Source organism: Phoxinus phoxinus, assembly GCF_949152265.1.
Source record: "Phoxinus phoxinus genome assembly, chromosome: 7".
NCBI classification, from domain to species: Eukaryota; Metazoa; Chordata; class Actinopteri; order Cypriniformes; family Leuciscidae; genus Phoxinus; species Phoxinus phoxinus.
Window position 1 is genome coordinate 5643095 of NC_136882.1, and position 25077 is coordinate 5668171.

The following is a 25077-nucleotide window of genomic DNA, read 5'->3' on the forward strand; positions in this document are numbered from 1 at the left end:
CAGCCGCTGAATGAAAGCTTTTCCATATTCCAAGCTTTCCCGCTTCACTTGTGACTTCATGTACTTGTGTGAGACAATTATTAGATTGTTGGATTTCAAATCAGTAGGGGTTGAGGCAGTGGCGAGGCCAGAAATCTCCAAGTGGGGGGACCTCGGTGAAATAGGGTGGACCTACATTTTTTGTCTAATATAGGCTATATCCTTTCAAAAGTAATTATTACTTTACTTTCTGACAACAGTAATTAATTACACTACTAGTTATATCACTTTTCCTCCACTCCCCACAGAAGTTTTAATTTCATATCTTCCCCATAAAATTATTCTAAAATTGAATTAACAACATATTTCCGCCTCATCATTTGATCAAAATACACATTGGATCGCAGTTATTACAAACACTCAATGGTGACTGATAGTGACTTTTAAGTAGAAGAAGTGTTGTATTAATCAAATTAATTGCCATAGCGTTAAGCTAATTAGCTAATTTCTCTGTTATCCATGCGTTTAATAATGTATTTTATAAAATAAAAAAGTTCGTAAGAAATTTTTTCTTTTTCCAAAAAGATTTTTAATTATAGTAATATAATTTATATAGGGATCAGAGGGATGTGGGCGGCCAAGCCATGTAATGCCAGAGTAAAGTAAAGTAATGCCACAATTTGGCAATAATTCCAGCCGCTGAATGAAAGCTTTTCCATATCCCAAGCTTTCCCGCTGCACTGGTGACTGGAGTCGTGAAAATTAGGAAAATAAATCTAGGTATTGGATTGTTGGATTGTTGGATATCAAATAGGACCTTGGTGAAATAGTCGAACCTCAATTTTGTTGGATAAAATATATATAGCCTATATATTCACACACATAAAAGGATTTTAAATAGCCTACAGAAATGTCTTCCCTCTGAAAGGTATAATGCACATGTAGCCTACTCAGTACTTGGTTTGGGCCCCTTTTGCATGAATTACTGATCAATGCGGCGAAATAAAACAACTTTTGCACGATATTCAAATTCTTCGAGTTTCACCTGTAGGGGAAATGATCAAGGAAAATATTTTTTTTTATCAGTCACTTGTCGCCACCTAGGGGTTCACAATTGGTTAATACAATTGGCTATTTGAAGAGACCAAATGATTTGCCTAAAATGATTTAGGCCTGCATTTTGACCGCTATGGTAGACATCATATATATATGAAATATTACTGTAACTTTTATCCAAGTATTATTCTATATTACATCCAATAATTCAAATGTTTGTTAAACAGAAATAATGTTGAACAAACTTTTTTGTTTGTGGTAGGCTATGCTGAAAGACACATTTAGGCTAAACAAATCATAATATAGGCAGCTAATTAAAAACTAGAATACTGCTAGAATATTTAATTAGATATGATGAACTAAAAAAACAGACCTGAAATGCTATATGGAACTCGAATCGTTGAGTCTGTTCATTAAGAACGATTCTCTAGAATGAATGAGACTTTCCAAAGTTTAGATGAACCGATTCAATTGATAGAACAAATCGGACGATGAAGAAGTCGTTAAAGTTGGGCCATATCTGTGCTGAATTGGTGAGCACTGTGTGTGTGATCGTGGTTGATTCGGAGCATTTCATGATGAGATCGCATTCGCAAAAGTTCTGCAAGACGGTTCCTGATAGTTTAGGAATGAAGAGCGCGGCAACAAAGTAACCGCACTTTCTCGACGGTCCCTTACTTTACACTTCGACGAGAGGAGCCCAATATTATCCGGAGCACATGTAGGCCTATGGCTCTATGCTATATAAATGTGGAATATCAGCCTTCCACGTTTTACACCAGTACTATTTTGGAGAGATAGGCTATCCTTCGCCGTTTGTGTGAGGAGGAATATGGAAAACAACACTACCGGCATAACTGAACTATAGCTTCTGGCCTGGGCTGTCTTATAAAATGAAGGAAGTTCAGAAGGCGTGTCCTGTCCACAAACTACTTTCGATCTGTAGTGTAGAAATTAATGTTACAAATAAATATTCGTGACAAAGCCTGATATCTTCACCGCGAATACACTGAAGGTAAGAACAAGACTGGACCGTAACTTGATCACGTTTCTGACACATATGAAGCCTCGCAGTCACGAGTTTTGCGATCGATAATATATTATTGTTTTTCTAAACTGCGACTAGACGCGCGCAGCATATTGTGTTTTTATTATTGTTTCAAAATTGTTTAGACTGAGTATTGGAGATTATTTTGATAGATTGAATCATGGGTTGAAACTATGTGCCATGTTAGCGGCAACATTTTTTGTGTGTTATGAGTGATTTATTTATTTATTTACTTAAAGTCACCAATCTCAATTCTTGTTTGAATGTGTTTTCTGGCGCGAGAGCAACCTGTCACTCACAGACAGACCTGTCACTCACAGTGAGATCAGCAACAAATTCCCGAAGTGTTCGACTTCATGGAGTGCTGCGAATCTAACACATCTGTATAAGAGTAAAACCTCATTTCATGTAGTCAAGAATCGCAATGTTATATTGTGTCATGTCCCGTACCACATTTCTCATCTGAGAAGCGGTTTCACTTCGAAAAACATCACAATAGAAAAGAAAAGACAACTTCCGCTTCATGCCAACTTTCATCCCCTCTCATTCCCCATCCTGAGTTATGAGTGATTCTACACTGACTGGTTATATCTAAGCTGTCATTTCATCTGAACATCAACATTTGTGAGATTTAGTCAAAGCCGAAATAGGAAAATAGTGATCTATGACATTGCATTATGTTTAAATAGCAATGTATTTTAAAGTCTGTTTGCTAATTGGATTTGTGGATACATTAATGTTTTTGAAGTAGGCTAAAAGTTATAGATTTTAATTTTTAAGTAAAAAAAAACAAAATTAGACCCTTTGGGGTAAGACGAGCCACCCAGAATTGGCACAGAATGCCCAGAGCGGCATGTTGGTACTTGTATTATTATTTTAAAATTAAATAATTATTGTAATTAATATGGGTATTTTTCAGTATTTCCATAAATTAGATGTACATTTCAGACATCTTTATTTTCATTAAAACCTAGGCCTATAGAATAGAATGAGGCATGTATATAACGCTCTTATATGTACTACTAATACTAATATAGGCCTAATACAATAAGTGAAATCAATAAATTAGCATTCATAGTGTTGCTATTAGGACATATCTTCAGTTAAAACATGGGCAATTAAATATCTATATATTCATGCATATATAGGCTAAGCTACAGAATAACTGTTCTTCTACTGGGATTCTGCTTTTCCTGTCATCAGTTATTCAATTATTATCAACTAAATTGTCAAAATTACATTTTAAATAGAATAGTTGATTTAATATTTTACAATAATGACACATTAAAAAATATATAAATATTAATAAGAAATATATCCAATCACTTATACATTCTGTATCCATTTACCTCAGTTGTATTTTTTTTCTATAACAACTAAATTAGCAAATGTTTATATGTACTGTATTTCCTATAATAACACATTGGCTGATGCATCATCATCCTGCACATGCTAAACTTATATCTAAATATGTTACAATTTAAAAGTAAATGCACATTGTTCTTCAGGGGAAATCTTCCCATGTTTGCTTAAACGTATCTATAGACGCAGGCGATGTGTGACACACTCAGAGTGAGTAACACCAGCGGTGAACAATAATGAGTAAGTTACGACACTAACCTAACTACATTTTTTTCAGTAGTTCAGCTTCACGGAAGTGTAGCATTTCCAGTAACAAACTACTTTTCCTACGAGTATCTGAAGCGTGACCAACCCATCAGGATGAGCCGAGGGAATAATCAAACACTCGATTGCCTCTTCTGTTTAAGATTTGTGCTTTATAAGCATGACAAATACTCACACTATACATTCATATTTCCTCACAGCGATTACAGCTGACTTGCATACAGATGTAATAGACAGAATACAGTGTAAAAAAGGAAGTTTCACCTTAAGACAAATGAAAATACTACAAATAAACAAAAAGAGTGATCCATATTCTTGCATTCACCTAATAAGAAGAGCAGTTATTGTATGTGTATGTAATTGTATGTGTGTGTATTTGTGCAGCTACAATAGGTTTGTTGTGATTGCAGTGTAGATCTTTCTTCCTGTGACAGCCACATTTTCCTGTTTGAGTTTCTATGGTATGGTTGTGTGTGTCAGCTGAGTTTGTATCTTGTTTTCAGGTTTATTTTTTATCTGTCACAGTGTAGTCTGCAATGGTGAACTGTTTAGTCTTTTTTAGTGGTCAGACAATGCTGTATTTGATTATTACAAGTTTGTTTTTAATAGATCACAACCTTTGTGGTATGCTATTTTAAAGTTTCCTAATGTTGTTTTGGAGTCTCCTACAACAGGTTTACATCCATGAAAGATAAAAAAACTGTTTCATTTCCTCATAATATTTTCAATGATTCTCAGACGACTCGTCAGATGAATCAATCTCTCTAAATCCCTCCTTCCCGCGAGCTACTCTGGTCTGATTGGCCGACCAGATAGCTCAGTCTGTTGTGATTGGTCTTCTCTGCTCTGATTGGCCGGCCAGACAGCTCAGTCTGTTGTGATTGGTCTACTCTGCTCTGATTGGCCAGACAGCTCAGTCTGTTGTGATTGGTCTACTCTGCTCTGATTGGCCAGACAGCTCAGTCTGTTGTGATTGGTCTACTCTGCTCTGATTGGCCGGCCAGACAGCTCAGTCTGTTGTGATTGGTCTACTCTGCTCTGATTGTCCAGACAGCTCAGTCTGTTGTGATTGGTCTACTCTGCTCTGATTGGCCGGCCAGACAGTTCAGTCTGTTGTGATTGGTCTACTCTGCTCTGCTCTGATCGGCCAGACAGCTCAGTCTGTTGTGATTGGTCTACTCTGCTCTGCTCTGATCGGCCAGACAGCTCAGTCTGTTGTGATTGGTCTACTCTGCTCTGATTGGCCGGCCAGACAGCTCAGTCTGTTGTGATTGGTCTACTCTGCTCTGATTGTCCAGACAGCTCAGTCTGTTGTGATTGGTCTACTCTGCTCTGATTGGCCGGCCAGACAGTTCAGTCTGTTGTGATTGGTCTACTCTGCTCTGCTCTGATCGGCCAGACAGCTCAGTCTGTTGTGATTGGTCTACTCTGCTCTGCTCTGATCGGCCAGACAGCTCAGTCTGTTGTGATTGGTCTACTCTGCTCTGATTGGCCGGCCAGACAGCTCAGTCTGTTGTGATTGGTCTACTCTGCTCTGATTGGCCAGACAGCTCAGTCTGTTGTGATTGGTCTACTCTGCTCTGATTGGCCAGACAGCTCAGTCTGTTGTGATTGGTTTACAGCGTACAGAATGCGTCGAAAACAAAAACGCCCATTGCCATAACAACGTCAGCTCTGTGTGTCCTGAGGCTTCCAACACCGTAAACTAAACACAGTAACGAACAATGACGTTGATTTTACCATATCAATGTGTGCGCCAGTCCGATGATGGAAGAACTAGTTATTCAACCCGAACCTTCATCACAAGGACAATTAAAAGAGAACTCCGGCGCAAAATGAACCTTTGGTCTAATTACACATTGTTACCTAGTCAACCGTTATCTGAGATTTGTTTTCATGATTATCGAATGTAAATAGTTTTATCTCTAAAAACAGTTTAGCCTATAACGCTAGTATAACGCTAGTATATAGGGCATTGAGTAATGACAAATAAAAATTGCTAGTTAATACCACTAACAAGGCTCAAAATAGCCCCACACTAACACGGCAGCATAATGAGGGTCCCTACCTTCAAACCGAAGCATTGAGAACTTTGACAGTGTCCAGACAGTTTAATAAGAAGATATTTTATACATACAGTCAACTTCACGTATAGCCTACAGGCAGAAGCCATCTTTGAAAAACAGTCTCTATCAGTCGATATATGAACGCCGATCCAAGTGCGCTGAACTGTGTAGAATCTCATATGGTCCAGCGCTTCCTGGCTGCTAGGCTGGAGAACGTCATTAACTGCATAAATAATCATGTGAAAACTCGACTGGCAGGGCGCCGCGTGCATGCTCAGGAGAGGGAGGGAGAGTCTGCTCATACTCTATATCCTCGAGCTCTACATCCGAACCCCAGGTCGCGGATCCCCGCGAGGCCTCAGCGGTCTCGGGAGCGTGGCGGGGGGAACCAAATGACTCCTCCTCAAAAACCGCAAACCGAGAGCGGAGGGTTTTGAGAAGCAGGTTGTCACAAAATTTACATTTTGACAAGCCTAGAACAGCCTCGTCGCGTGCATGCGAAAACCCCCCAAAATTTCACACACTTACTCTGAGGGTCGTCACTCGCAGTAAAGCGAGCGCATGGCGGCAGGCAACGACGATACTCCATGGCACTTCACCGCAAGAACTGAGTTCCACTGTTCGCAGTCGCTGAAGTGCAGATGAAGAATGCTGATGCTAAATCCAATATTTTGGGCCAGAAAAACCGAGACCGAAGGGCTTAAAATGGCCGCTTCGTGAAGGCAGAGAAATCCGAGGAGCAGATGGACCAAGCGTCTATATAATGTGAAGACGCAAGAGCGTTGGGGCGGTGCCCGCGCTATCAGCCAATATATTGTCGTGATTCTATAAGGGCTTTAGCCAGTCGGCACACCCAGAGGGCGTTCCCACTGCGTCTTAAGCTACGCAGCGTTGAGTGAACCTATGAAAGAGAACAAATCTTGCTCCATGCTTAATCTTTCCTCAAAGTAGTGAGAAAGACAATCTGCATTAATAGACATAATGGTAATATTTATAGGTAATAGTGGCCCACAAGTGATTAGCATTAAGTATTAGTATTTTAAGTATTAAAAATGTGAGTTAGCCAGTTAGCAGGAGATATATAAATCTCAAAACTAAGTATTTTGAACACCATCTTTCAAGAGCAAGTGGTTTGCGAATCCTGCATTGAACTCCGAGATTTGAGAAGCAGTCGTCAGTTAAATGATGGGAACACAGCAAAAGTTTAGGATCATACGGCTGTGATTATACAGGCTTTTCCCAAATCAAAGATTTGGCTCGAGGTCATGGTGCAAAGGAGCCTAGGTTGAAATCATCCCTTTAAATGAAATGTTGACACATCAGCTTTACGCAAACAGCAGCAGCACTGTGTCCCACAGCAGAGCTTGTTTCTCTGAGCAGGAGATGGAGTTTCAGCAGGTGCTGCTACGCGTCCAGGAGGCTCTCACTGGAGATGATCTGCAGGACCTGGTGTTCCTGTGCTCAGATCTCGTCGCTGCTAAAGACCTCAGCACTGTGACCTCATGCACACAACTCTTCCTTCTTCTGGAGAACCAGGACCTGCTGTCGGAGGAGGATCCATCGCTGCTTCTGGAGCTGCTCAGGATCATGAGACAGAACAGCCTGATCCGCAATCTGCACTTTGAGGCTTTCACGCAAACCGACTTCACAACATTTCCTCCACGTATCTCCCCGTACAGGTGAGGCTGTTCGTAATAGACCTTATTCAGAGCAGCGCCATGACAGGTATATAAGCGAGGCTGTGAGTGATAGACAAACCGTGTTTTCAATGCTATAAAAAGCTGTATAGGCCAAATCTCCTAGATCACTTGGCTCATGTTTTTGTTCTACTGCAATTTCTCTGAAGGATATTTTTTGCAGTGTTTCTACGAATAAAAGTACAACCCACTGAAGAGATGTATATGTTTATCCCTCACAGTCTCACTTTCATTCCCGTTAAAAATCAAAGATGGCGCTGCTATGAATAAGGTCTGTAGAGACGTGTTTGTTGTGTTCAGATCTCGCATTCAGGAATGTTGACTGGCAAATATCTACTATCCAAAAACCCCTGTTATTTAAGCTGCTGCTTCTTCTCAGACCAAAATTTCTAAACATGAATGCAGCAAACCATTTTAGCTATGACCATTAAACTTGGGTCAGACTACTGTTCCGACTCGAGTTGCTATATCTTTTTAGCCTGGGAAAACCCAGACCACTTCCGCCAAATTTAGATTTGCTCTGCAAGTGGGTCTGGCAAAGAGCCCATTGAAACCCATTTCCAATCCGTCGAAATCGCGGCACCAATCAGAAACGTTGGGGCGGGCTTTACACGATGACGACAGAGCAAGAGACGGTGACGCAGATTTTGTACATTACAAAGATGGATGCCGCCGTGCAACATCACTTGTTCGAATCAGCTATCGCGTCTGTTTCAATAAGTATTTTTAAGTAGTAATACACGGTACACCACATTACAACCTTACCTCCGTAATACTCCTCCTAGCAATATTAGGTCGACCAGGACTTGGAGTGTTTGGCCGCAACTTTTTAAAATCCCTCTGTGTTTTTGACAGAGTAGACTCACGTTGTCTTTTTTCAACGGCATCTGTCGATCCGATCCATCCGTCTCGTCCTTTAACCATGACCTATACACTGGCAAATCGCGTTCAAATCGCAATATAAATGCCTTACAACGGGGGCAAATGCGATCAGATCTTGATGTTTTATGTTCGACCGCCAATCCTAGATGTTTCAGTCGGTCTGAGATGCTATTCATTTTTCCAAATGTTGCAAAAATGTTGCTGTAGTGGCGGTGGACACCAGCTATTAACATATTTTTTTTACAAAAACGGCAAAAGTCGTCAGAAGCCATTGCTACATCTTCCTGAAAAACATAAACAGAGAATTGCTGAGAGTCTCAGATGTTTCTCCGTCGCTCTGGATACGTCATGTCATTCATCGCTCTGATTGGTTTTAGATCTATCCAATTGCGCCCAGAGCCATTTGAGCGACGTCCGTTGGTGGAAATGAATTGTCTATGGAGCTTTGCCAGACCCTAACTCAGTTACAACTGAGAGTAGTCTGGGTTTTCCCAGGCTAATATCTTTTCTAACGGATCACACTTTTCGTAAACCAAGTGATCAAAATTATGAAAAATCCCAGACTGTGATTGAGGGGTTCAAAACTTTCAAACATTAGCTATGACTGTGTGTTTAACATTCACTCTCTATCTATATAGAAACATGCTATTGCATGTTGGTGAATAAGGATGCTACACAAACTGGGTTAAGATCCGTGTGTTGATATATTGCAGAACTGACACACACCCGGGTAGCACAACACTGTTGACTTCCTGTTACATGCAGTACAACAGGATACCCTGTAACACATGCTAGCAATGTATTAAATCATGCTAGCAACATGCCAGAAATGTTTTAAATCATGCTAGAAATATTCTTAGCGATGGACTAAATCATGCTAGCAATGTGCTAAGTCATGCTAAATGTTCTAAGTACTAAATCATGTTAGCAACATGGGATTTTTTTAGCAATATTCTAAAGCATGTTAGCACTGTGTTAAATCATCTTAGAAAGCATGTTAAATCATGCTAGAAACATGCTATCAAAAGTGCTAAATTATCTTAGCAATGTAAAACATGCTAACAACATGCTAGCAATGTTTTTTAAACATTCAGACAAGGCTTTGTCGAGTTAACATCAAAGTTTGACATCAAACTTTACTCAGTTGTGTTTGACGTATACTTTTTTTCTACGGAACTATAAAACGTATTATAAAGTAACTTTATAATAATGAACAGTATTTATTTTTCTGCATTTCAGACAGTTGTTGTACGAAGTGTCGGAGTCCATCTGTGATCAAGACTTGAAAAACATTAAATTCCTCCTCATCAAAACACTATCGCGGAAAAAACTGGAGAAGGAAATGGTGAGAGACGCCATCACGGCATCAGTTCTCTGACGTCACATTACTATGGCAAGCCGTTTTAGCTTTTATTCATTTCCAGGATATGAATTCTTGATATCAACAATTACATTTTTGATATCAACAATTGAATTATTGATATCAAAATTGTAATTGTTGATATCTGTAATTTTATATTTTCACTGGTGAAATGTCACCATAGGCTGCCATTCAAAATCAATTGTTGATATCAAGAATTGATTTCTTACTAGTAGAAAAATAATTTTTGATATCAATAATTACATTGTAAAAATGCGAATTACTGATATCAATAATTGAATTGCTACTAGTAACATTTTTCATTTTTGATATCTGAAAATGTATTTATGATATCAATAATATTTCAGATATCTAAAATGGCTTTCTTACTAGTAACAATCACATTCATGATATCAGAAATTAACATTCAATTGTTGATATCAAGAATTTCAACTAGTGACAACTGAATTCTTGATATCAAAAATAAAGGTTTTTACTAGTAAGAATTGTATTTCTGATATGTGAAATTGGAATTTCAACTAGTAAGAAATCAATTCTTGATATCAACAATTGATTTTGAATGGCAGCCTATGGTGACATTTCACTAGTGAAAATATAATTACAGATATCAAGAATTAAATTATTGATATCTAGAATTAACATTTTAAGTAGTAAAAATGTAATTGTTGTTATCAAGAATTAGCATTGTTACTAGTGGAAATGTAATTCCTGATCTCAAAAATTGCCTTTGTTACTAGTATAAATCTAATTCCTGATATCAATAACTATCATTTTAACTAGTGAAAATGTAATTGTTGATATCAAGAATTCATATCCTGGAAATTAATAAAAGCTAAAACGGCTTGCCATGGATTTCTGCGTGTGGTGTTTGACTAAACCTTCTTTAAACTTCTTTAAACTCGTGTCTTCTAGACGCTGCTGCAGTTGTTTTTGGAGATGGAGAAGGAAGACTTTTTGAATGAAGATAATTTGGACGTTCTGCAGGAAATTATAGCCACTGTTCATCCTGGTTTAGAAAAAAGAATTATTCAGTACAAAACAGAGAGTTGTGAGTGTGACTGTTTTTATGTGTGAAATAGATATCTATGATTTATTAATGTGCCTCTCTTATATGTAACATAAGTTAAACTACTGTAAATCAAAACTGCGAGGAGATTAACCCTCTGGGGTCTGAGGTGTTTTCTGATCTTGTAGAGTTTTTGCTACAAAATGTGTTGATTGATTTTATGCATGTTCTACAATGTGAATCATAGAATTATTATGGTTGCATTCTATAGAATTAGAATAATTGCATTGTTTTCTGTCCTATTGCAGCGGGTGGAGCGGTTATTGCACAAGAGACCGGGAATTCCTCCGTGCCGTACACACCAGCTCCGGTATAACTTCATTTGCCTAATTTGCATTAATGTTCATATTTTACTCATCCTCACATCATTATTCTTCTGAGGAACGCAAGAGGGGATTTTTTTTTTTATTCAAATGTTTATTCATAAAAAATATGTATAATTTCCATGTGTATGCATATATAAGATTATAAGAAGTGCAAGATTTTCATATTCACAAGTCTATTGACTTCAAAAGACAGTATATTCACTTCAGTTCAAAAGTTTGGAGTAAGATTTAAATATATATATATTGCTAGACTATATTATAGTCTCTTCTGCTCACTGAGGCTGCATTTATTTGATCAGAAATACAGTAAAAATAGTAATATAGCGAGATGTTAATACCATTTAAAATAACTGTTTTCTGTATTCTATTCCTGTGGTCAAATCTGAATTTTCAGCATCATTACTCCAGTCTTCAGTGTCACATGATCCTTCAGAAATCAGGATAATATGATGATCTGATGCTCAAGAAACATTTATGATTATTATCAATGTTGACATTTGAAAGTTTGAATAGAAAGTTTAAAAGAACAGCATTAGTTTGAAATAGAAATCTTCTGTAACATTATAAATGTCCTTACTGACAGTTTTGACACTTATTGATATCCTTTCTGAAAAAATGCTTAGCATCTCATTTTGTTTCACCTTGTGTTAAAACGTTGTCTCTTTCTCTCTTCGTTCCACAGCCCTCGCCGCTGACACCAGGTGAAGTTACCTTACATGCTTTGCAGAAAGTACTGTAGAAACTTCATGTAAAACTTTACAAGAATTATTTACAAGAAATGGGAATTCATGCAAATTTAAATATACAAAAATGATAAATGCAGTAAACTCAAAGCATATTTGTTTGCTGTTGTTCTTCTTGACAGTGGACACAATGGAGGACCAGATGGACAGACTTAGTTTGACTGCAACTTCTGAGATTAGTGGAGGTACTGTAGTAAATGTCCAATACAACATCATGTTCGATCTCTGTTTTTATCCTATACTAAAATAAATTCATCTCTTTGTCTTAGATCAGAGTCAGCTTTTGGAAATCACCTCAAACTCGCCCGTGACTGAAAATCCAGAGGTAAGACCTTTTACACATTAGGGGCCCTATTGTAACGCTCTGAAACGCAAGTATCAAACGCGAAACGCAAGTATCTTTGTGGGCGGATCCCGGCGCTGTTGCTATTATACCGGCGGGATAAATGCCTCTTGCGCCCGACGCAAATCTAAAATGTGTTGGTCTGAAGTCGCTTCATTATTCATAGGTGTGGTTTGGGCGTAACGTGAAATAAACCAATCAGAGCGTCCTCTCACATTCCCTTTAAGAGCAGACGCACTTGTTCCACGGCGGATTGCCATTATAATGGCGGATTTGCCAGCGCACGCCAGTGGCGGTTCACAGCCGAGGAGATCGACGTTCTCGTCAGGGCCGTAAAACACAGAGAAGTGACACTGGGGATGATGGAGAAACCACACAAATTAGCTTCGGTTAAACAGGCGTATAATTTGGGTAAATGTGTAGCCTAATCTAGATTTTTTTTTTATCTAGATAGATCTTTTTCACATCTTCACGGACACAACAATCATTTCCCTCGTGTGTTAATATTTTTTCTTGTAATAATGTATGATTTGCAAAAATGAAAACTGCTGTGTCTGTTTATAATTATTAGAGAATCAAAGTGGATGCGCGTTAACACACTACATTATGGCCAAGCACGCGCCCTTAAAATAGCATATGACTAACGCGCAACGCGCCACTGTCTTTAGACTGTTTTTATCCTGGTCAGTGGCGGAGTTGCTTTCTAAAACTGGAAAATAGCACCAGGGCAGTTTTGCGCCGGAACACACTCCTCTTTACAGCTGAACCGCCGCCGCGAGCGCAAGTTCATTCCCTAATTTACCGATGTGTGTCTGTGGAGGGAAAAGTCCGCTGTGCGCGGGTGCAAAATATGAATGATACATGCGTCGGTGTACAAAGTCATGTGCGCTGGGTGCAAGATAGGGCCCTAGACCTTTATTCTAGGTTCAGTACATGTTAAGCTTAATCAAACATATACAAACATATTTTTGGCACCGCTATCTTTATTACATTAAGCCACATTTCTCTTTCTTTGTAACGGGTTTCTATTCAGAATATTTTGAACAAGTCTGTTGCATTTGAAACCGAGGGCGACATTTTCAAGTTTTGCAATAGAACACAAAGTTTCTTGAGTGAACACAATACTTTTGTGAGAAAATGCAAAAAAAATTGTGAGAGATTGCTACGTTTCTCAGAGAATTGCAATACTTTTGCGTTTTTTCCGATAAATCAAACTTTCTCTGGTGACCCATAATACTATTGCGAGAGAATGCAAAGTTTCTCTGGGAAACGCAATACTTTAAGAGAACGCTCTTGTTCTGTAGTACATCTGTTTAAGTGAAGTGTTTATTAGTTTTGCTCTATTTGGCCATGATCTCAAATGTAATGTAGTTCAAATGTAGATTACTTGGAAAAGATATGTGATAACATTGAGAATGCATCTGCTCAAACCAAAGATATCTTTCTTTTGGGGGATTTCAACATTGATTGGTTTTCAAAGAAGTGTTATTTACGTAGAAAGATGCTTACTATAACTAATGCTTCTAACCTTAAGCAGATTGTTACACAACCCACAAGAATTTCGTTGAATAATAAATTTAAATCAACATGCATTGACCACATTTTTACAAATGTGTATGAGTTGTGCTCACATGTCATCTCAGTTGGAGTAGGATGCAGTGATCATAATTTAATCATCACAACAAAGAAAACTAAATTGCCTAAATTTGGTGCAAGGATTGTCTATCGAAGGTCTTATAAAACGTTCGATCCTAATGCATTTGTGGAAGATGTTGAAAGGTCCACTTGGTCGGCGGTTTGTGACGAGCAGGATGTTAATGCTTCTTTACGTATTTTTATGGATAGGTTTGTGAAAATAGTTGACAAACATGCACCAATTAGAAAAAGGTCGATAAAAGGCAATAATGCTCCTTGGTTAGATGCCAAGTTGAAATCCATAATGAGGGAAAGGGATAATGCCAAAGCTGAAACTCTAAAATCTAAATGTGATATGGATGAAAGGTATTACTGTAAGTTGAGAAATAAAGTGACAAAGTTAAATAGATTAAAAAAGAAAATATATTTTAGCCAAAAGATTAGTAACTCATCAAATAATAGCAAGCAATTGTGGAAAGTTATAAATGAAATAATGTGTAAAAAACCAAAGTGTTCTAATATGTATTTGGAAACCGCAGCAGAAATAATCACTAAACCTTTGGATATAGCAAATCATTTGAATGACTTTTTTATAAAGAAAACATAAAGCGAATATAAAGCAAATTTAAGATCTAGTATGTTATCATACCCTAAGGATTCACCTTGTAGTAATGTGAAGAACATTATGAGGAATACATCTTGTTCATTGACATTTGGTACAGTTAGAGAGGAAATTGTTGAAAAGATGTTGCTCTCTCTCCCGGAGGAAAAAACTGCAGGTATAGATCACTTGGATGGCAAAATTTTTAAAACTGTTGCTAATATCTTATGCAAGCCTATCAGTCACATTTAATAGATCTGTGATAAGTGGGGTGTTTCCAGAAATTTGGAAGCAGTCTAAAATTATACCTTTAGTGAAAGAGGATAGACTAGGTCTCACTGAATCAAATTGTAGACGAATTAACATTCTACCTATATTGAGCAAAATATTTGAAAAGTTACTTTTTAATCAAATGATGCAGTACTTTGTATCAAATAATTTGCTCTCCAATTCACAGCATGCTAATAAGCCAGGACACTCCACTAACACTGCATTGGTACAAATGGTAGACCAGTGGTTAACTTTTATGGATGACAAAAAGCTTGTGGGTGCTGTGCTGCTGGATTTCACAGCAGCTTTTGATGTTATTGACCATGACATTTTACTGTCTAAGCTTAAAGGAACACTTCACCTCTGGAAAGATGAATGTGTATTTAAAATGGGTCATTTATGTAGAAGAAATGTGAAATTATTTTTGAATTTGGAGCCTTCTAGACTGAGAAAAGCCAGAAAATGTATTTTTGGCTTATGGGGATGAAAGACAACAACTCCCAGAATGCACTTGCTTCGCTGCCCTAAGAGGCCACGCCTACCGGTAAGAGATCGCAGTAAACAACAAGGCTATGCTACTAGAGTCTCCGTGAGTCTGCCCAGTATTTTGATGTCGCCCAAAATGTCCAGGATTCGGCTTTTGCGTTCTACAGTCGCCATTCCTCATGTTTACTGTGACGAGCAGGAACGAGACTGACGGCCGCGGAGAACGACGCGAGCCCGGTGGCGTGATTACTGATGAGTGGCGCCGGCGCCTGTGAGACGCACCGGTCTCGTATCTCTCACGGAGGAGCGGGAATTTTCCTAGCAATGTTAAAACGCACATCAAACGATCACTTGTTTAGCGTTCATGTAAACACTACATTCAGATTCACCAATCGGAATGAATTCAGTTAACGTTAGATTGAAACAAAAGGTGTGCATGTAAACTATGAATGCGACTGCAGAAAGCAAAAGCCGAATCCCGGACATCTCGACGGCCGGACATGTCTGGGAAAAAGAGGATGGTCACCGCTACTACTCAGCTTTCTCCACAGAATAAGAATCTGTTAGCTTAGCTTCCAAATAAAGAATGGCTGACACTATATGTACATTCTGCGAGTGAGATCCCTCTATGGGCGGGTTGAAAACATGCGGAACAGCGCCTTCTACTGGATAAATGATGAGCTAGTGTTTGTAGTCTTACCCTTATTCAAAGAAATTTGACTTCCTGCTTTTTATGACGCAAAATGACGATTTTTGCGTCATAAAAAGCAGGAAGTGGAACACTTAAATCCTTATTTCTCCCATCTCAGGGGAAAATAAGGGAATAAACCATGACCATTCGAAAATGTGACTGGGTTTCTAAAGATACAAAGTCTAATGCAAATGGGTGAAGTGTTCCTTTAAGTGCTATGGGTTTTCACATCAGTCTGTGTCCTTGATATGCAGTTACCTCTCTGGTAGAAGTCAGCGGGTATTTTTCAATGGGAGCTTTTCTGATTGTAAACAGTTGTCATGTGGTATTCCCCAGGGCAGCTGTTTGGGCCCATTGTTGTTTTCTGTGTTTGTTAATGATCTGTCACATGCTGTTTCAAGAGCAGATGTTGTACTTTATGCAGATGATGCTACAATGTTTTATGCATCACCTACAATAACTGACATAAGTTGCTCGTTGCAGAATGAACTTAATGTCATTACAAATTGGGTGAAACTTAATAAATTAGCTCTCAATATATCTAAAACTAAATGTATAGTCTTTGGTACTAAACGTATGCTTGGCAAGCCTTGCAACTTAAATCTAATTATTGATACATCTGTGGTAGAGCAGGTGAGTCAGACTAAACTCTTGGGTGTGAAGCTGGATAGTCAGCTCTCTTGGGCTGATCAGATTGATCATATTGTGTCTAAAATGGCTAAAGGCATTGCTTTATCCCGGAGATGTTCAGTATATTGTCCACCATTAGTTATGAAAACAGTTGTCCAGTCTTTAGTTCTGTCACATCTGGGGTACTGTCCAGTAATTTGGTCCAGTGCTGCACAGGGACATCTAAAAAAATTACAAATCGTTCAGAACAGAGCCGCAAGAGTAGCCCTTGGTTGCTCTTTTCGCTCTAGTGTGGATAAAATGCATACCTGTTTGGGCTGGATAAAGGTGGAGGACAAACTTAATATAAGTCTTCTCTGTTATATGCACAATGCTCTATTTAAAAACAATCCAAAATCTTTTGTGGACAAATTGGTTTTTAGTGGCTATTGTCACGGACGTGTTACGCGTCAGGTGAGCTCAGGTGTGTTAGTGGTTCGATCTGCAAGGTCCAATTGTATGAAAAGAACAGTATTAGTTAGATCGTCATCTGCTTGGAATAAATTGGACTTAAAGGGTTAGTTCACCCAAAAATGAAAATAATGTCATTAATGACTCGCCCTCATGTCGTTCTAAGCCCGTAAGACCTCCGTTCATCTTCGGGACACAGTTTAAGATATTTTAGATTTAGTCCGAGAGATTTCTGTCCCTCCATTGAAGCTGTATATACAGTATACTGTCCATGTCCATAAAGGTAATATAAACATCATCAAAGTAGTCCATGTGACATCAGTGGGTTAGTTAGAACCCGGGAGAGAATACAATGCTGAATAAAGTCTTATTTTGTGTTATTTTTGGACCAAACAGTATTTTCGATGCTTCAAAAACTTCTAACTAACCCACTGATGTCACATGGACTACTTTGATGATGTTTATACCTTTATGGACATGGACAGTATACTGTATATACAGTTTCAATGGAGGGACAGAAAGCTCTCGGACTAAATCTAAAATATCTTAAACTGTGTCCCGAAGATGAACGGAGGTCTTACGGGCTTAGAACGACATGAGGGTGAGTCATTAATGACATTATTTTCATTTTTGGGTGAACTAACCCTTTAAGAACAAGACAAATATCTAACATATGTAATTTTAAGAAGACTCTAAAACAGATTTCAATTAATAGTATTACACCAGTTAATTAGTGACTATTATAGGTACTGACTCTTTCAAATGCTGTATGTGTGTGAATGTGTATATGTGGATAAATGTATACATGTGGTTATGTTATATGTCTGTTATATTTATGCATGTTATATTTGTGTATTTTAACTGTACATACGTTTTAGCACTTTTATGGGCCCCAGGAAGACTAGCAACCACATTGTGGAAGCTAATGGGGATCCAAATAAATAAATAAATAAATCTGTGCAGCTAACTATATTAGCGTATACTATATTGTGTTATACTGGACACCTCTGCTTAAATCAAACCTGGCGTTCTTCACATTAACGCGCCCTAACACTGCACACTTTTCCATGCTAGATCCCGCAGTATGAGATGAACGGGGACAGGAGAGGCGTCTGTCTAATTATTAACAACTATGACTTCAGTGCATGCAAATTGGGAAACAGAGAAGGAACCGACATTGACAAAGGTTAGTGTAACAAACACAACTAAAACCAATGATCATGCCAATAGCCTGATAACCATCACAACACTATCAGCATTAGTTGCGGAGTGGTTTCTAGTGTGTTGATGTGGTTTCTTGGGTTTCTTGTCACCAGCCCAAGTCAAAAGAGCCTTTTATGATATTCTGGTCTCTAGATATGGCTCGGGTTTCTCCTTCAAAAAATATAAAAGGCCCATTCACACCAAAATGGTGCTAGAATTCGTTGTGATGAATATTTTAATTTTAATGAACGACTATTAATGTCTGTTCAGGCCGATATGAACATTAGCTTGCGTCAGTGTGATAGAGGTTTTTTACAGGTGATGTTCTAATCTCTTTTCCATAGATTGCAACTGTCGGTTCTGAAAATAAAATTTGGTTCATTTTCTCCATTGGGAAATTGACTTTTAAAGATAACTTACAAACCATTAAAGGCAGATAGACTGTGAGCTCCGACATTTTTTATTTTATTTAACCTTTATTTAACCAGGATAAAGTCCCATTGAGTTATTTACTCTTCTCCCAGGGAGTCCTGGCCAAGATAGGCGGCCAAAAAAAGTTGCAAAATAAAAAAAATACAGGACAAAACATGTCATACTACACAACAAATATCTATACATAGACTATACATATACAAACAAAACATTTTGTTTAACTTAAGTAAATACAAACATATAATTTAAAAGGGTACCTAGTTTAAAAACAATTACACCGTTCAGTCAAAGTTGACTTTAAAAGGTTTTTAAAAATATTAATAGATGGAAGTGATTCTAAATTTAAGGTGTTTTGGAGTTCATTCCAGACTTTTGGTGCATATGATGAAAAAGCTTTTTTACAAAATTCTGTTTTTGTTGATGGAATAATTAATAATAGTTTTTTTTGACGACAACTTTGTTCTGTAAACACTGTTTTGGTAAGTAAATTTGAAATGTAAATGGGTAATTTACCCATTAGTGCTTTGGCAATAAAAATCAATAGATGGAATTTTCTTCTAAAAGAAAGAGAGGGCCATTTTACAGTTTCATACAGAGTGCAGTGGTGAGTTCTAGCTGTTGCATCGGTAATGAAACGTAAGGCAGAATGATATAATACATCTACTTTTATTAATAAAACTGAGGTAGAGTGCATATAAATTAAATCACCATAATCCAAAACTGTTAAGAATGAACTCTGACCAACCTTTTCCTTGCTGAATAAGGAAAACACCTCTTTAATCTAAAATAAAAACCTAACTTAGGTCTGAGTTTTTTTAAAAGGCTCTCAATATGGACCCCAAAAGACAATTTATCATCAATCCAAATACCTAGGTATTTGTAAGAAGTCACTCCTCTATTGGAGTACCACTTTGTGTTAAAATAGTGAAATAACCACCGACATTGTTAATCGATGGTATATGCTTTTGTTAAATCCATCAGTTCACATTATTTCAATGTATTTTTCAAAAAATTGTGTTCAACAGTGGAATTCCTGGTGAAAGCTACATTACCCATGATGCTGTAGAGATAATTTCACCAATCGGAGTTGAGCAAATCTCTTTAGCTCCGCCCACTCCCATGAAGCACAGCGTGTGACTAATCAAGATGATCTCGTTATACTGTCAAAATACTTACATATTTGTAAATATATATAATACGTAAATTTTTACAATAATTATAAAATATATTGTTTCTGTAATTATTCTCAATAATTTTTTCTTTGATTATGTCATTTGCAATGCTTAATCGTTAAATACACAGTCTTTGTCTTTTTGTTAGATTTTTTAAATACTTTTTTGCTTTGAAACAAGTTTGTATCTTTGCGATTCACCTCGTAGTTGGTTAGTTCAGTTCATTGGTTATAACTCATTAACAAAGACTTTTAAAAATCCATGTAGACTAGTCGGGTAGTCGAGTACTTGAACCACTAGTCAGAAGCCATTGAGCACTAAAACGCACAATAACCATAACTTCACATGTCGACGTGCTTGTTTTTCTTAAAGCGGATTTCACTTTTCTAACTTTAGTTAGTGTGTAATGTTGTGTTTGATCATAAACAACATCTGCAAAGTTACAACGCTCAAAGTTCAAAGTAAAGGGAGATATTTGCTTTGAAAGAAATTGCTTTTTAAGGACTACAACAAACGGCTGGTAGAGACTACACGACATTCCTCCCGGGTTAGTGACATCACCAACCCTAGAATTTACATAAACCCCGCCCCCTGAACACGATTTATAGATGATCAAGACAGAATATGCTAATCAATGACTAGAAGATAACTACACATAAGCTTCATAAATTCATCAACTAAACATTCAGAAATGTCCTGTTCTTCTACATGTCGTCACTTCTTCTTGAGTCTCTCCATTATTGTCTGACTCCGGTTTGAACATAAACATTGAAATGTTTAGTGCATGTGTGTGTGTGTGTGTGAGGTAAAAGGACACAAGCTCTTGTAGCTCCGCCCCCTGTGCCGGGAGCAGCAGCTCATTTGCATTTAAAGGGACAGACACAAAACGGTGCGTTTTTACTCACCCTCAAAAAGTGACAACTTTAACATGCTATATAAACATATATGTGGGTTTTTTTGAGCTAAAACTTCACACACACTCTGGGGACATCAGACTTATTTTACATCTTGTGAAAAGAGCATTATACCTCCCCTTTAATACAAACCAGCGAGTCATAACCAAAGAGAGTATGTGGCAGGAGGACGATGACAGCATGTAAACTACATGAATTTTGTCTTATTTTATTACTAACTGTGGTTACTTCAGTACCTCACTGTGTGTAACTTGTGTGTGTGTGTGTGTGTGTGTGTGTGTGTGTGTGTGTCTGTACAGCCAGTCTGGTGGATGTGTTCCAGTGGTTGGGCTTTGAGGTGGTGGTTGAGGAGGACTGCGATCGCATGCGTATGCTGCAGGTGTTGAGGGACCTGGCGTCCCGTGACCACACGCCGGCGGACTGCGTGGTGTGTTGCGTGCTGAGCCACGGACGTGTGGATGGCATCGTCGGGGTCGATGGAAAGACCGTCACCTTCAGAGAGCTGACGGAAACTCTGAGTCCATATCTGTGCCCCTCACTCTTCCAGAAACCCAAACTGTTCTTCATCCAGGCCTGCAGGGGGACCAACAATCAGAGAGCTGTGTTTTGTCAAATCTTCTCAGGAGAGGAGGACACGCCAGTCAGCGACGCGGCTGTACCCAGAGACTCCATCCCCGAGGCGGCGGACTACCTGTTAGCCACCTCAACCGTACCACACTATGTCTCGTACAGGGAGAAAGGCAAGGGCACCTGGTTCATACAGTCCCTCTGCCACAATCTGCAACTGCTGGTGCCAAGGTGAGCACACCTCGAAGACAACACAATGCTACTCGCATGAGCAGAGCTGTAAAGTCCAGCGGTCAGAAAGTAAAAGTCCTGCCACATGTTTATTCCACCCATGAACTCAGCCGCTGGTTTCTCTAATTAGTTCTCTCTCCTGCTGAAAAACTGCTAATTAGCAAATCCAGGTGATCGGAACAAAATACTGAGGAGGACTTTTACTTTCTGAACCTGGACTTTACACCTCTACACAAGTTTATTTAAAACTCGCTTTGACGTTTTGTCTTACTGTCCTCGGTATAATAAATTATTCATTGCAGACTGGGGCATTAAAACCAAGGGGGTAATCCATCCGCCGGAAACTGAAGCCTCCCCGGGAGCCGCCATTGTAGCAGAACATCTCCTGCTGTTAGCAGTCCAGTGACTCACTTCATTTTGGCGTCACTTTGACAGCGAATAACTTTACATCTGAGGCGTTTAAAGACTCCATTTGTCCATTATTTATTTCTAAAGAAACACGACAGTGTATAAAAGGCTCCATTACCTTGTATCTTATGTTATGACCTCGTAGAAGCTGTTTTAGTAAAAAAAATAGGCTAACGATTGCGTCATAACCACGCGACTCTGTCGCACAAGTCGAGAAATTACCGTATAGACCGGCGGAGAAGCTCGCAAGCAATCGGGGGACGTGAAGGCATAAAGTTAAGGGAGAAGCCCACAGAGAGTGATAAAGTTGCTCATGCTGCTAGCTCATGGACAGCTAATGCTCACGCTCTCCGTCTCTGCGAGATTCGGAAGGGAATGATTCAGATTTCTCTCGGCACAGCTACTAGAAGACTGACAGCTGTCAGACACACGTCACATCTACGCCGTCAAGCTCAGTTTGAGTCTGCGCAGTACGCCTGGCGATCAGGAAGTGATGCTTCAAGCGGGCTTCACTTTTCTCCGTTGAAATCTATGGGGTCGCTGTGTCCAGTTTATATACTGTCTATGATTAAAACTAATTTCTAAGACATTAAAAATGGCTGCTGTAACTCCTGTGCCAAAAAAAGAAAAAGAAAATGCTGCCCTGAGGTGTGTTTCTATCCCTTCCAGTTTGGTGGATAAACTGGTATATTTTTTTATATTCCCTCTGGATTCATTGGCTGAATTTGAAATACTACCTTATTATTTCTCACATATTTAAAGTATACAATTTTTTTATTTACCGCTTGTTTACACGAGTATGGTTCTCTGCATAGTATTCAGTTTGCAGTATTTCATTCCTAACATACATGGCAGAAACTGATCTGTTGTATATGAATGCCCCATCACAGTGTCTTCAGATGTTGGATGCTGTGTTTCATGGAGCTCATCACTGTACACTTTACTCCACAGTGAATTTGCCCTCTCTGTCAAATCGCCGGCTTACTCACCTTTATATTTTTATTTATAAGGGCATCATAGGCAGGCTACCGTGCTACATATCCGAATTTCTTTCTTTTACACAGAGTACTTATGGTTTACGGTCCCAGAAAATTCTCTCATTGAATGTACCTCAAGCCCGGACAGAGTTTTTCAAAAAGGCTTTCATGTTTTTTGCACCTTCGACTTGGAATGACTGACAGAAAACACTTAAACTACAGTGTCTAGTTTCCTTGAATGATTTTAAACGTTATGTTAAATCTATAGAACATGAGTCCATCCACATGTGCAAATGTAATGGCACTTTTATTTAATTGAAATGCATTTGAGTAGTCTTTGCCTTTTTTGTGTTTGTTTTGTGATTGTGTGATCGAATTTGTTCTGCTATCTTGGCCAGGTCTCTCTTGAAAAAGAGATTCTATATCTCAATGAGACCAACCTGGTTAAATAAAGGTTAAATAAATAAAAAAACGCTGATTGAGTCGGAAGTAACTGTAAGTTTAACTGGCTAAATGTGACTCCGTCTGATCTCTGATGTTGAGTCTCTGTCTCATGTGACTGCAGGGGAACGGATCTACTCTCCATTCTGACGCAGGTGAACAGTGACGTGAGCAGAAAGACGGACAGAAGTGGCTTGAGGAAGCAGATGCCGCAGCCAGAGTTCACCCTCACCAAGAGAGTGGTTTTCCCTCCTCCTAAAACTCGCCCACCCCTTCAATGACGCCATGCTGCAGTCCCCAGTTCACCTGCCAGTCATCCAGTGTTTACAGTGCTTCCCACATGGAGGAAATGAAATATTTTAGATATTTATAATACCACTTAAAAATGTACCATCATTACCAATTTGCCAAACAATTTCCATGGGCAATTTCCATCTATGCAATTTACTGTACAACTTGAATGGACCTTTCTATGCATCCTAAGGCAGGACGTGGGTCAATAGATCGGCCAGCTACTGTACTGTACATACAGATGAAGGATAATAATAATTCAATGATAAATTCAATATTTTGTGGTGAATATCTTTTGTAAGAAGCTGTTGAAATACTTTCACTGACACTTACTTTCTTACCTGCACAATCATGAATTATTCGTGGTACGATACATTTTCAAATTCACACAAGAACTGACACAATGCAATGTATATTCATGCTGGGAAAGGGATATGCGGAGAAAACCTGTATAAGGTTTATTTGCACTTCTTTATGTTTGTCCTGGAAGCGCTTCAAATGACGATTCTCTCATATCTGATGCTACAGCACTTTTGTTTGTTGCGGGTGTCTATGTGATGAAAATCAGTCTTTTAATGTAATGTCTATGTGGTGTTTTAATATGAATTTACACATGGTTTATATTAAAGCATAAGTCGACAGCATTGCTGAGTATTTTCTGCTTAAAACTGCAGTGAACCAAAGACAGTCTCAAAAACACGGTTTGAAATCGCTGGTGTTTCTGACGTCACAAACTACCTTGTAACCAATCAGATCAAAGTGTGATCGTCAACCAGTGGATCTCTGAGTGAGTGAGTGAGTGAGTGGAGGCGGGGCTCATTTGCATATTCATAGAACCACGTATACTAAATGAGGCAGGAATGTAGGGCACGAAGATTTTTTTTTCAAGAATAAAACGTTTAAATATGTAATTTTGGTCAAAGATGAGTTTCAAGGGAAACAATTATTGACTACAGGAGGACTTTAAATGTGGACTAAATAATGTGTTTCTACACCTAAAGGGACTGTGTTGTAGCTCGCAATTCACTGGGCAAATAATGACATTTTAAAGTAAAAGGGAAGCCTGCTGCTGCTGTTTATTGTCATTCACGCATTTAATAAATAATGGCGACCTACTAAATATTAATGATATGTAAGAATAGGCTACACAAGGCCCTGAGCAGGTACAGACTCAGAAAACAAAAGGACTTCCACCAGAAACCACACGAGGCCAATGACAAATCATTGTACCAAATAGTTTTGTATTTGTTTTAAATACAAACTTTTACTTTATTGTTATTGTTTATGAGATATTTTATTTTTGATTGCATGTGTATTTGTTACTAATGCAATGCGCCCTTTTACTGTACCAAAATAAATCTTAAAGGGACAGTTCACCCAAAAATGATTTTTTTTGGTCATCATTTATTCGCCCCTTGTGTTGTTCCAAACCTGTATAAGTTTAACTTTAACTGTATAAGTATAA

General features: G+C 38.4%; 1 protein-coding gene across 2 annotated transcripts; it reads left to right on the top strand.

Annotated features, from left to right (window-relative positions):
* The first annotated feature begins 1546 nt into the window (after positions 1-1546).
* Positions 1547-24999, top strand: casp10 (caspase 10, apoptosis-related cysteine peptidase). Of its 2 annotated transcripts, XM_079619900.1 has the most exons (11): positions 1547-2050; positions 7156-7454; positions 9594-9699; positions 10648-10783; positions 11050-11111; positions 11810-11828; positions 11993-12055; positions 12140-12195; positions 18051-18162; positions 20997-21495; positions 23446-24999. In XM_079619900.1, exons 2-11 carry the CDS (start codon positions 7159-7161, stop codon positions 23600-23602), a joined length of 1506 nt encoding a protein of 501 aa, XP_079476026.1. In that variant the 5' UTR covers positions 1547-2050; positions 7156-7158; the 3' UTR covers positions 23603-24999. The 2 variants fall into 2 exon arrangements, with proteins under 2 accessions (XP_079476026.1, XP_079476027.1); XM_079619901.1 differs by lacking the exon at positions 1547-2050 and having other exon boundaries at positions 5167-7454.
* Positions 25000-25077: the final 78 nt, after the last annotated feature.

Coding starts and splice junctions, on each gene's coding strand:
- casp10 (XM_079619901.1), top strand. CDS start 7,084: ATGTTGACACATCAGCTTTACGCAAACAGCAGCAGCACTGTGTCCCAC. Junction 7,455..9,593: donor CCACGTATCTCCCCGTACAG/GTGAGGCTGTTC, acceptor TCTGCATTTCAG/ACAGTTGTTGTACGAAGTGT. Junction 12,056..12,139: donor AACTTCTGAGATTAGTGGAG/GTACTGTAGTAA, acceptor TCTTTGTCTTAG/ATCAGAGTCAGCTTTTGGAA.